This window comes from Hemiscyllium ocellatum, chromosome 29 (assembly GCF_020745735.1).
Source record: "Hemiscyllium ocellatum isolate sHemOce1 chromosome 29, sHemOce1.pat.X.cur, whole genome shotgun sequence".
Taxonomy (NCBI): Eukaryota; Metazoa; Chordata; class Chondrichthyes; order Orectolobiformes; family Hemiscylliidae; genus Hemiscyllium; species Hemiscyllium ocellatum.
Window position 1 is genome coordinate 54,660,617 of NC_083429.1, and position 11,716 is coordinate 54,672,332.

The 11,716-nt window shown below is 43.6% G+C and overlaps 1 protein-coding gene across 1 annotated transcript in view; it reads left to right on the forward strand.

Annotated features, from left to right (window-relative positions):
- The window catches only part of vps11 (VPS11 core subunit of CORVET and HOPS complexes), a 41,578-nt gene extending 31,623 nt beyond the window's left edge, over window positions 1-9,955 (forward strand). Inside the window, exons 12-16 of the mRNA XM_060846779.1 lie at window positions 2,689-2,828; window positions 5,113-5,315; window positions 6,699-6,870; window positions 7,714-7,936; window positions 8,762-9,955. Of these exons, the coding sequence (XP_060702762.1) occupies window positions 2,689-2,828; window positions 5,113-5,315; window positions 6,699-6,870; window positions 7,714-7,936; window positions 8,762-8,929 (906 nt within the window). The 3' untranslated portion in view covers window positions 8,930-9,955. The remainder of the gene's footprint in view (window positions 1-2,688; window positions 2,829-5,112; window positions 5,316-6,698; window positions 6,871-7,713; window positions 7,937-8,761) is intronic.
- The last annotated feature ends 1,761 nt before the right edge of the window (window positions 9,956-11,716 follow it).

Here is an 11,716-nt window from a genome sequence, read left to right on the forward strand (position 1 = left end):
GAGTAAAAAATGAGGTCTGCAGATGCTGGAGATCACAGCTGAAAATGTGTTGCTGGTTTCCTGATGAAGGGCTTATGCTCGAAACGTCGAATTCTCTATTCCTGAGATGCTGCCTGGCCTGCTGTGCTTTGACCAGCAACACATTTTCAGCTAATGGGATTTTCCCCAGTTTAGACAGTCTCCTCCTCTTTCTCCAGTTTAGTGCGGGGATGTGGGATTAGCGTGTTTTTTATCCTGCTCCAGCAAATCATCTCGTCCCAGCTTAAGCGTTTTTACTGCTGTGCAGGTTCCCATTTTTAGCACACTACCTTTGCTGGGGCTTCAGTGATATTCCAAATTTATTGGGAAGATTCCCATTTACGTTTGTGCGCCATGATGCTCTTAGAAATTTACTGCATTTACTAATGGCTCGATGACATAGAGTTATATCAAATGTTCTGCACAGAAAAGCGCCACTTGCCCATTCAGCTATTCTGTACCAACATGTGCTCTGTGAAACCTCCTAACATTTCCAGAAGACAGTACAGAACAGGCCCTTCAGCCCATTGAGTTTACACCAACAAAACAAAACCTCTAAATCAGTGCAAGTCCCATTTGGAGCGTTCAGCCAACAGCCTCCAGTGTTATGATACTTCGTGTCCATCCAAGTATTTTTTTTAAAGTTTGTGAGGTTTCCTGCCTCAACCTCCTTCCCAGATTGTGTATTCCAGATTCCCACTACCCTCAAATCCCCTCATAATTCCTAACCTTTAGGTTAATATTATGGCCCCTCATTTTTACCCTTCAATTGAGGGGAACAGCTGCTTTTTATTATCCATCCTGTCCATGCCCCTCATAATCTTACACACTTCAATCAGGTGTCTCTCACACTCCCCTCCAACCCCGGGTAATCTAACCTCTCTTCATAGATTCAATTCGGATCACCATGCTGGTGAATCTCCTCTGTGTCCCCTCTAGTGTAACCACATCCTTCCTATAGTGTAATGACCCCCACGTACTGCACACAACTGTGACCTGACCAAAATTCAACATAACTTCAACATAACTTTCCCACTCTTATCCTACAACTGATAAAGGCAAATGTCCAGTATGCTGCCTTGACTTCCCTGAAGGCAGAAGGCAGTTTATTCAGGGATCTTTGGAGAAGGGTGGCACAGTGGCTCAGTGGTTAGCACTGCTGCCTCACAGTGCCAGGGATCCGTGTTTGATTCCACCCTCAGGTGATGGTCTGTGTGGAGTTTACATGTTCTTCCCATGTCTGTGTGGGTTTCTTCTGGGTGTTCCAGTTTCTTCCTGTCAAAGATATGTAGGTTAAATGGATTGGCCATGCTAAATTACCAATGACAAATGTATGGTTACAGGGATAGAGTAGAGGGATAGGATGCTCTTCAGAGAGTTGGTGTGGTTTATTGCGCTAAATGGTCTGTTTCCACATGATAGGGATTCTAAATATCTCGAATTCCCTCTGTTCATCTAAAGCTTCTTAGCGTCCTGCCATTTAGTGCCATAGTGTCCTCCTCCATCACTGCAACAATATAACTCACTTTTACTTTCATCTTCAAAATATATTCAGCTTCCTGTTAAGTGTAACTCTGCATTTCACCTCAGGGCAATGGCAGCCATTTCACTGTTAACCTGGATAAAGAGGATTCAACTGAATAATGATTTCTTGGTGACTATCTTAAATTGGTGGCCTCAAGTTTTGGAAACATTCCCTGCATTACTTTATCAAACCCATTTATAATTGTAGAGAAAAACTCACTCCCAATCCCTCTGTGTCCTTCTCTCGGGTGAAGAGAAGCAGCTTTCCTGATCACTATCCCTCAGTTTTGTATCATCTTATAAATCTGTATTGCATGTCCTCCATTATCTTTTTTTAATATAAACTCTACGTAGTATTCTAAGTATGGCCTAAGCACGATTTGATATGAACTAGCTTCTCTACTTCTCAATTCCCACATGTACAAATTTGCTTTTGTTATGGCCTTGTTATCTGTCATTATCTTTAGTTATTTAGGTATTGACCTCCCAGATCCCTTTGTTGCTTCATATAATTTAGATTGTGCATTTTGAAACAAAAATTAAAACCTCACTTCCAAACTGGTGGCCTCAGCCATCCAGAAAGACAACGTGCCTACAAATGTCTCTCAAATCCACATACCATCCTGACTTGGAGTAATAAAACTATTCCTTCACTTTTGCTAGTCAGAATCCCGGAGTCCCTTTCCTAAAAGCATTTTGATGAAACCCACACCACAATAACAGCAGCAGTTCAAGAAGGCAGCTCACCACCATCTTCTTCAGGCCAACAATAAATGCTAGCCCAGCCAGCGATGTCCACATCCCCTTAAAGAATAAATTGTCTATATTAACACTTGCTGCTACTTGTAACATAATTCTGCAAGATAATTAATGTTTGCTTATGTTATTTATTGCATCATCCTTTGTATTGCCCACTCTATCCATCCCAGACCACCAACATTTGGTGTCATCCAGAAATGTAGAATTTTATGATTCGGCATTTTAACATGACCAATATCACTTCAAATCCAGCCCAGGGATGGCGCGTCTGGAGGGACAGTCTGAGGTCTTTATGTTTCCAGTCTGTTATTAGAAATTACTGAATTGCAGTTCAGCACTCCTCCTGCTGTGTAATAAATGGTTATTTCTGTTACATTTCTCAATCAGATGAAGAAGCGACTGCAGGAAGATGCGATGAGTCTGTTGAAGAGTGGTTTATTTAAAGCTGTGTTTGACAAGGCGCTGGTGCTGTGCCAAATGCACAATTTCAAAGACGGAGTGTTGTACCTGTATGAGCAGGGCCGACTGTGAGTGCAGAATGAGATCACTTGTATTTTGGAAATGCTGTGATATTCTCACCCAGGACTGGAACAGTGGTGCCTCTGTGTTTTATAATTTACAGCTGGTCAGAGGCTGACAGAGAGCAGACATTTGAATTGCTTTCATTTGCAGAGAAACAACAAACAAGGAAATCAGGATTTGAGCCATCACTGGAGCAGAACACTGCACCAGGCAGCCTCAGCACAAATTTAAAATCTATGTAAGCGCAGGAGGAAATAGATTCACCAGTCACTTTTGAGAAAAGCTCCATTTTTGATGGAATTAGGAAATATAGCCAAACTGGTGGAATTCTTAATGAGTACCAGAGCTCAGCTGTACAGGTTTTGAGCGCAACAGTTTGTGTCTAAAAAGCACCTTTCAATGTAATTTATCCCATAGGATCAGAACCTGATGAAAATTGACACCAAGCCCAAAAAAATGTTATGATGAGTAAGGTCCTGGTCAAAGACTTTGAAGGACTGTTTTAAAGGAGCAGAGAAAGTTAGAGCTGGAGAGTTTTAACGAAGGATTTCCAGAGCTTAGTAGAGCAGGCAGCTGAAGGCATGGTCCAGCGAGAGGGCAGACGGTCGGATTTTGTTGGAAGGGGTGAACCAGCGGTTGAGGTGAGGCCATGAAGGATTTCATAAACCTCTTGGACAGAGATATTCCCTGATGTGTGGATTCTTGGGATCAGCACTGTGACTGTGTTGATAATGGGTTAGTGGGCAGCACCACTCTCTCTGCGTGAGATGTTCAGGGTTCATGTCCCTTTTGAAAGCTTTGAACATAAAATCTAGCCTGACATTTTTTCAGTCTCAATATTCCTGGAGTGTTGCATTGTCCAAGACTGCACTCTTGGGTAGATGTAAAAGATCCCATGTCACTGTTTAAGAGAGCACAGAAGTTGTGCCCAGTGTCCTGACCAATATTTACCCCTCAATCAACATTTCAAAAAAAACTAGTCATCGCCAACTTGCTGCTTTTTGAGATCTTGCTGTGCTGAAATTGGCTGCCGGGTTTCCTACATTACAACAATAACAGCACTTCAAAGACAGTTGCTTAATTGGTAATAAAACACTGGCCCAGAGCCTGGGACAGTTGTTATATAAAACACTGGCCCTGAGCCTGGGACAGTTGTTATATAGTAGTAAAAAGTGAGGTCTGCAGATGCTGGAGATCAGAGCTGAAAATGTGTTGCTGGTTAAAGCACAGCAGGTTGGGCAGCATCCAAGGAACAGGAAATTCGACGTTTCGGGCCAGAGCACTTCATCAGGGCTCTGGCCTGAAACGTCGAATTTCCTGTTCCTTGGATGCTGCCTAACCTGCTGTGCTTTAACCAGCAACACATTTTCAGCACAGATGTTATATAAAACACTGGCCCTGAGCCTGTGACAGATGTTATATAAAACACTGGCCCTGAGCCTGTGACAGATGTTATATAAAACACTGGCCCTGAGCCTGTGACAGATGTTATATAAAACACTGGCCCTGAGCCTGTGACAGATGTTATATAAAACACTGGCCCTGAGCCTGTGACAGATGTTATATAAAACACTGGCCCTGAGCCTGTGACAGATGTTATATAAAACACTGGCCCTGAGCCTGTGACAGATGTTATATAAAACACTGGCCCTGAGCCTGTGACAGATGTTATATAAAACACCGGCCCTGATACGGTGAGATATGTTATATAAAACACCGGCCCTGATACTGTGACAGATGTTATATAAAACACCGGCCCTGAGCCTGTGACAGATGTTATATAAAACACTGGCCCTGATACTGTGACAGATGTTATATAAAACACTGGCCCTGATACTGTGACAGATGTTATATAAAACACTGGCCCTGATACGGTGACAGATGTTATATAAAACACTGGCCCTGATACTGTGACAGATGTTATATAAAACTCTGGCCCTGAGCCTGTGACAGATGTTATATAAAACACTGGCCCGGAGCCTGGGACAGATGTTATATAAAACACTGGCCCTGATACTGTGACAGATGTTATATAAAACACTGGCCCTGAGCCTGGGACAGATGTTATATAAAACACTGGCCCTGAGCCTGGGACAGATGTTATATAAAACACTGGCCCTGAGCCTGGGACAGATGTTATATAAAACACTGTGATCCTGAGCCTGGGACAGATGTTACATAAACATGAATCTTTGTTTCTGTAGTAAGGTTGCTGATGTGGAGAGGTGGGGAGGAGAGGGTCTTGTCTGTGTCTCACCTCCGTTCCAAGTTGTGGATGCTTTCCCTCAGATACCAGCAGATAATGCATTATCACATGCAGAACGATGAGTATGCCAAGGTGATCGAGACATGTGAGCGGTACGGGGAGCAAGAGGCCTGCCTCTGGGAACAAGCACTCGGATACTTTGCTCGGAAGGAGGAGGATTGTAAGGAATACATCAGCAGTGTGCTGAGGCACATCGACAGGAACAACCTGATGCCTCCTCTGCTGGGTAAGACTGAGTCTTCTCACTGGATAGTTTCCTGTGCCATGAGCAGGCTGCCCTCTCCCTGTGGGTAAGAGCTGGACTAATTCATTTGTCCTTTATTGAGGGTCAGACTATCCATTTTGTTCTGTGGGTGGCAAACCACGATCCCTGCCCCTCCCCTGTCAATCTGACTGGTGAAAGGCAGTCAGCTGTATCATCACTGCAGAAACTGTTGGCTCCTGCAGCATTGCATAATAGAAAACGTAGCCACAGAGTAACTAGCACAGAGTTTAGTAACAAAAGCCTCAGATGCTATGTGTACATGTATACACACTGAGAGTCCTCTCTGACTAAATTAATTTAACAAACATTTCAGTAACCAAGGAGATGAAAGACCGTTTCCTCTGCTGCGGCTTTTCTCAACAAAGATTAAAGGTCACATCCACACACCATGTGACAATACATCAAGGTCACATGATCAGCAATAGTGTTTATTACATTTTACTAATTTGGACCTAGTTCATTACATCTGATTTCCCAGTTTCCTGCATGTGGTCAGTGAATTGATCAACACTATATTACAGCAACAGAAACAAACAAGACAAAAATATCAAATTCTGTTCAACAAGACTTTCCTTTGAGAGCTGACCACTGCCAGACACTAGATCAATTGAAATGTGAGCCTCCTGTTGGAGTAATTGTCTTCCATGCTTTACAATGATCAGATTGTAAATGGTGGGGGTATAGCATGGTTGTACAGTTGGCAAGCAAAAGAAATCTGAGTTCTGGGGAGGGACGGTGCACATTACTGCACAGCCTGCTCACATTTAATCAGCTGCTAAGAAAATGGTCTTCTCAGAGTTGTCCCAAAGAAGGCCATTCTACCTATTGCACTCCCTCTCGGGTCTTTGACATTTGCAAACAAATGTCTCTTACAACCAGAGGGTGGTGATGGTACAGTGGTATTATTGCTGGACTGTTAATCTAGAGACCCAGGTAATGTTTTGGGGACATGTGTTCAAATCCTGCCACATCAGATGGTAGAATTTGAATTCAATAAAACAAAAATCCGTCATCTGTGGTCTAATGATGACCAACTATCACTGAATATCAGAAAAACCTGTCTGGTTTACTAACACCCTTTAGGGAAAGAAGCTTGCTATCCTTACCTGGTCTGTAGTAGTGACTCCAGACCCACAGCAATGTGGCTGACTCATAACTGCCCTCTGGGCAATTAGGGACAGGCAATAAATGCTGCCTGGCCGGTGACGCCCTCATCCCATGAACGAATTAAAAAGAAACTTACCTTCTAAAAGCTGTTGGAGTTTCTGCTGGTCCATTAAGCACAGATTCATGAATCTGAGACTTTCCATGTATCTCTCCTTTCCCCTCCTCCCACCTTTGCAGTTGTACAGACACTGGCTCACAACTCAACTGCCACACTCTCAGTCATTAAGGATTATCTCATTAATAAGCTACAGCAAGAAAGTGACCACATTGCTGAAGATGAGCGAAGGATCAAACAATATCGCGAAGAAACCAAGAAAATCCAGGAGGAGATTGAAGAACTAAAAAGCAGGTAAATGAGCATAAAGTGGCCAAAATGCTGCTTTGCTGCATTACTGTGGTAGTGGGAGGATGGGGTGGTCCCTGACTGCATCTCATAGGCTGCACTTATTATTCAAACCCCTAACATCCAGCACAATTGAGACAATTCAAACGTGTTGGTGTTTTGCACAACTTAATTTTGTTCATAATTTTAATGCTTGTCTGCGTATTGTTTTGTTATGTTCATTTTCCGAGTGCTTAGGAGTCATGTAACTCTGCCTCTTCCATGCTTTACAATGATCAGATTGTAAATGGTGGGGGTATAGCATGGTTGTACAGTTGGCAAGCAAAAGAAATCTGAGTTCTGGGGAGGGACGGTGCACATTACTGCACAGCCTGCTCACATTTAATCAGCTGCTAAGAAAATGGTCTTCTCAGAGTTGTCCCGAAGAAGGCCATTCGACCTATTGCACTCCCTCTCGGGTCTTTGACATTTGCAAACAAATGTCTCTTACAACCAGAGGGTGGTGATGGTACAGTGGTATTATTGCTGGACTGTTAATCTAGAGACCCAGGTAATGTTTTGGGGACATGTGAAGAGACAGATTTCAGCAACCCCGTACAAGAAGCAGAAACTCATCTTGAGCTCGGTGTAATTGTGTGCTGAGAGGAGAGATCCAGCCCCCAGTAGTTAATGTGAAAGCTCGTGCTTTCTGATGCTAGTTTTTTTATCATTTTCACTTTCGTTCCCTCGCACTCCTGAACTGATGCATTGTTAATTGTGAGAGCCTGTTCCAGGCATCTGTCTTGAAATCAGTAATATTCTGTGCTCTGCCCAGAATGCTGGAGTTATCAGATTATTGTTTGTTGTCAGTGCCAAGATCTTTCAGAAGCCCAAGTGCAGCATGTGTAACAGTCCCCTGGAACTGCCCTCTGTTCACTTCCTGTGTGGCCACTCCTTCCACCAACACTGCTTTGAGAGTTATGCAGAGCATGATTCAGAATGTCCAACCTGCATGCCTGAAAACCGGAAAGTAATGGACATGATCCATGCCCAGGAACAGAAGCTGGATCTTCACGACAAGTTCCAACATCAGGTAAAGGAAAACCTATCACACATGAGGGGCCCAGGGGAACAACAGGACTGTCATGGATTTGACAAACAATTTCATCATGACGGTTGGTCCTAACAGTGGTGTCTCCTGATATCCAGCTTGTGCAGGAAACTGTGGTTAGTGATTTCCACACAGACATAGACATGCAACCGCCCCCCCCCCCCCCCAAAACAGACCACATGCAAATCACACCCCACACAGACACACACAAAGCCCTCCACCCACACACATGCAAACCCCCCCCCTCACACACGCAAAACCCCCACACAGACATGCATGCAAACCTTCCCACACACAGACACGCATGCATCCCCCACCCCACACAGACACACATGCAAACCAACCTCCCCCACACAGACACACGCAAATCCCCTCCACACACATGCAAAACCCCCTACATAGACACATAAGCAAGCCCCCCCACACACAGACACACGCAAACCCCCCACACAAGTCAGCCAATTTCCACAGCACACTAATATCCAATGACCTGGCAGGCGAGTGCGAGTAGTGTTTGCATGCACGGATAGGGTTTACAAGCACACACGCAAATCCCCACAAGACACACACACACACACACACACCCTACCCGTGTATGCAAAAACTATGTGCACGCGCCTGCCGGGTCATTGGTCATTAATGTGCTGACTGTGGAGATTGGCTGACTTGGGTCTGCACCTCCGATTGTTCATTCTTCATTTAAAGCCTGGTATTTCCCCCGAAAGTAGTGGACTGATTGTACTGTATTACTAACCTGGTTTTTTATTTGCCTGTTCCTTCTGATGTCCTCCATTTATTTGTCTCCAGCTGAAGTGTTCAAAGGATGGATTCTCAGTCATTGCAGATTACTTCGGCCGTGGGGTCTTCAATAAACTGACATTAATCACAGACCCTCTCCCTGGGAGAGCAGGCACTGCAAACCTTGATGTGGGACTCCAGAGGGACTTGTTGATACACACAAAGAGAACGTCTTAAGGACACAAACCAATACCTGCACCTTTATCCAAAACTTTTTAAGAACTCATATTGAACACCTATAATCATGACTCAGTGATGAGTCTGTGTTTGATGTGAATCGCTGAAACCACATTTCATTAGATGTATCTCTCAATAAGCATTGACCATGGATTTAAACCACTGAGGGCCCTGATACTATGTTACTATTGACTGGAGAAAGACCAATCCCTCCAACTCCATATTGGGAGAAGGCTGGCTCCATTAAGTTGAAAGTGATTTCGGAGTACACATTGCCATGTACAGAGTGATACTGGGTCACAAATCCAATAAGATCCATAAAGGAGGAGCACGTCACTTATGCATCAGGGACGTTCCGGGTGGTTTGCAGCTGAACTGTCAATTGGCTAATGTTAGATTATCTCAGTTTGAGGTTTTACCTCATGGGATACCACCAAATAAATACTCATTAGTGACAGTTCCGTGAAATGCTTCTCCTCTTCCCTGGCCGTTGACTGGAACACTGGAGAAAATCCTACAAATCGTGACTCTAATGATTGCATCAAATCAATTCCCTTCAGTCAATGACTCTGCCAATGAAATAGAACCACAACGCCTAACGCAGGAGATACCTTCTCGCAGTACTGGGAAGCATGAATAATCTTTTCTCCTCCAATCACCTGGCTTAAAGTGCTTGATGTTGGCCATCATTATTTTGGCAGCAGAGAGGAGGGTGCAACTGTGATGATTGTGTTCTGTATGACTCTGCCAAAGCAGTTTAGCACTTTTGTGATTCAGCTTCACATGTTTTCTAGAGTGTCTCTGACCTCGCAGCATTGTGAAATATACCACTCCCTTCTTATTTTCCTATCTTCCTCATCAGGATCCTTCCTGACTTATTTGTGACATACTTGCATCCAATTCTTGTATTTTCTGCTATTATCCTGGAATATGCATGTCTCTGTTTTTAATGCATTGTACCTGCACAAAACTTAAAAAAAACTTCAGAATTTGGAAATGTGAATAAAGAATACAGCAGTAATTGAATTGAGATTCTTAGTTATCTGTATGAAAAATCCAGTTACAGAGTTGTATTTATAAAAACGTCCCAGGATGCTGCATAGGAATGTTATGAGGAAAACAAAATTGAGAACAAACTACATTAGGAAATCTTAGGAGTGGTGGCCAAAGGCTTGTTCTCGGGGTATTTGAGAGGAGCAGTGGGTGTTTTGGGGAGGGAATTTCAGAGCTTGGGCAATGTGCAGCTGCAGGCATAGCCATGCAATGAAAGTAGGGATGATCAAGAAGCACAACTGGAGGAGATTAGAGATACAGCAACAAAAATAAATTGCTGGAAAAACTCACCAGTCTGGCAGCATCTGTGAAGAGAAAAAAAGTTAATATTTTCGATCTAGTGACCCTTGAATAGAACAGCCTTTATTGTTAAATGCACTTGAATGAAAAGTTGGTTAATGTCACCTCTGTTTTAGATACAGGATACCTAAGGTTAAATATCACTGATCACACTGAGGAAATCCATGCATTTGATCTCTGGTTTGACCAAGTGTAGGCTAAGATTTATATCCTCTGATTAAATAGACTGAAAGCTCTACAGTCACACAGTTACAAAAATGCATTGGTGGTACCAGAAACTGACTTGAGCATGTCTACCCACAATTCAGAACTTGTTAATCTTCATATCAGTCCTGCAACCAAATAATAATAATGATGAATGAAAGCATTCAACTAATTTGGACAGACTTTTCAGAGTAATTAAAGTCTGTATTTTCCCCACTATTCTATTTTGCCAGAGGGGTTTTATTTAAAAGCTGAAAATGTGTTGCTGGTTAAAGCGCAGCAGGCAGCATCCAAGGAGCAGGAAATTTGACATTTCGGGCACAACTCTTGGATGCTGCCTGACCTGCTGCGCTTTAACCAGCAACACATTTTCAGCGCTGATCTCCAGCATCTGCAGACCTCACTTTTTACTCGAGGATTTTATTTAAAACCCCTGCACTACTGCCTAATTGCGATTGGTGCTGGGGAAAACACAAGCACTATGTTGTGTGTGTGTAGGTGTGAGACACAGTGAAAGACAGCAGGTGTACAAATCTTTATTCAATTTCCACCACCGAGAAGAAAGGAAACACCCAAGTGGCCAGTGACAAGCAGTGCCCTTCTCAGAGGTAAGATTTGAACCTGTACTCCAGAGCCCAGCCTCTGCTTTACGATCCAGTAATTATGACCACCGTGTCCCATTGGTGTCAGTGTGCCTTGCTTTAAGATTCCCAGTCCAGCTCTCCCAGCAGCTGATGAAACACTCACCCTCTCCAGAAGATCATGATTGCACAAATTAGATTCCCTACAGTGTGGAAACAGGCCCTTTGGCCCAACAAGTCCACATTGAACCTCTGAAAGAGTAACCCACCCAGACCCATTTACCCCTGACTAATGCACCTAACATTATGGGTAATTTAGCATAGCCAATTCACCTGACTTGCACATCTTTGGAGTGTGGGTGGAAACCCACGCAGATACAGGGAGAACGTGCAAACTCTACACAGACAGTTGCCCGAGGCTGGAATTGAACTTGGGTCCCTGGCACTGTGAGGCAACAGTGCTAACCACCGTGCCACCGGCAGAGGCATTTGTTCTCAATATGGGTATTAACCACTCTTTCCTCAGAAAGCACTTTCAATACTTCAGGCCACCTATAGTATATTACAGTCAATTAACCTGTGCAACAAAAACCAAAATTGCGAGAGAAATTCAGGCAGTCTGGCAGCCGCTGTGGAGGGAAGGCAGTTA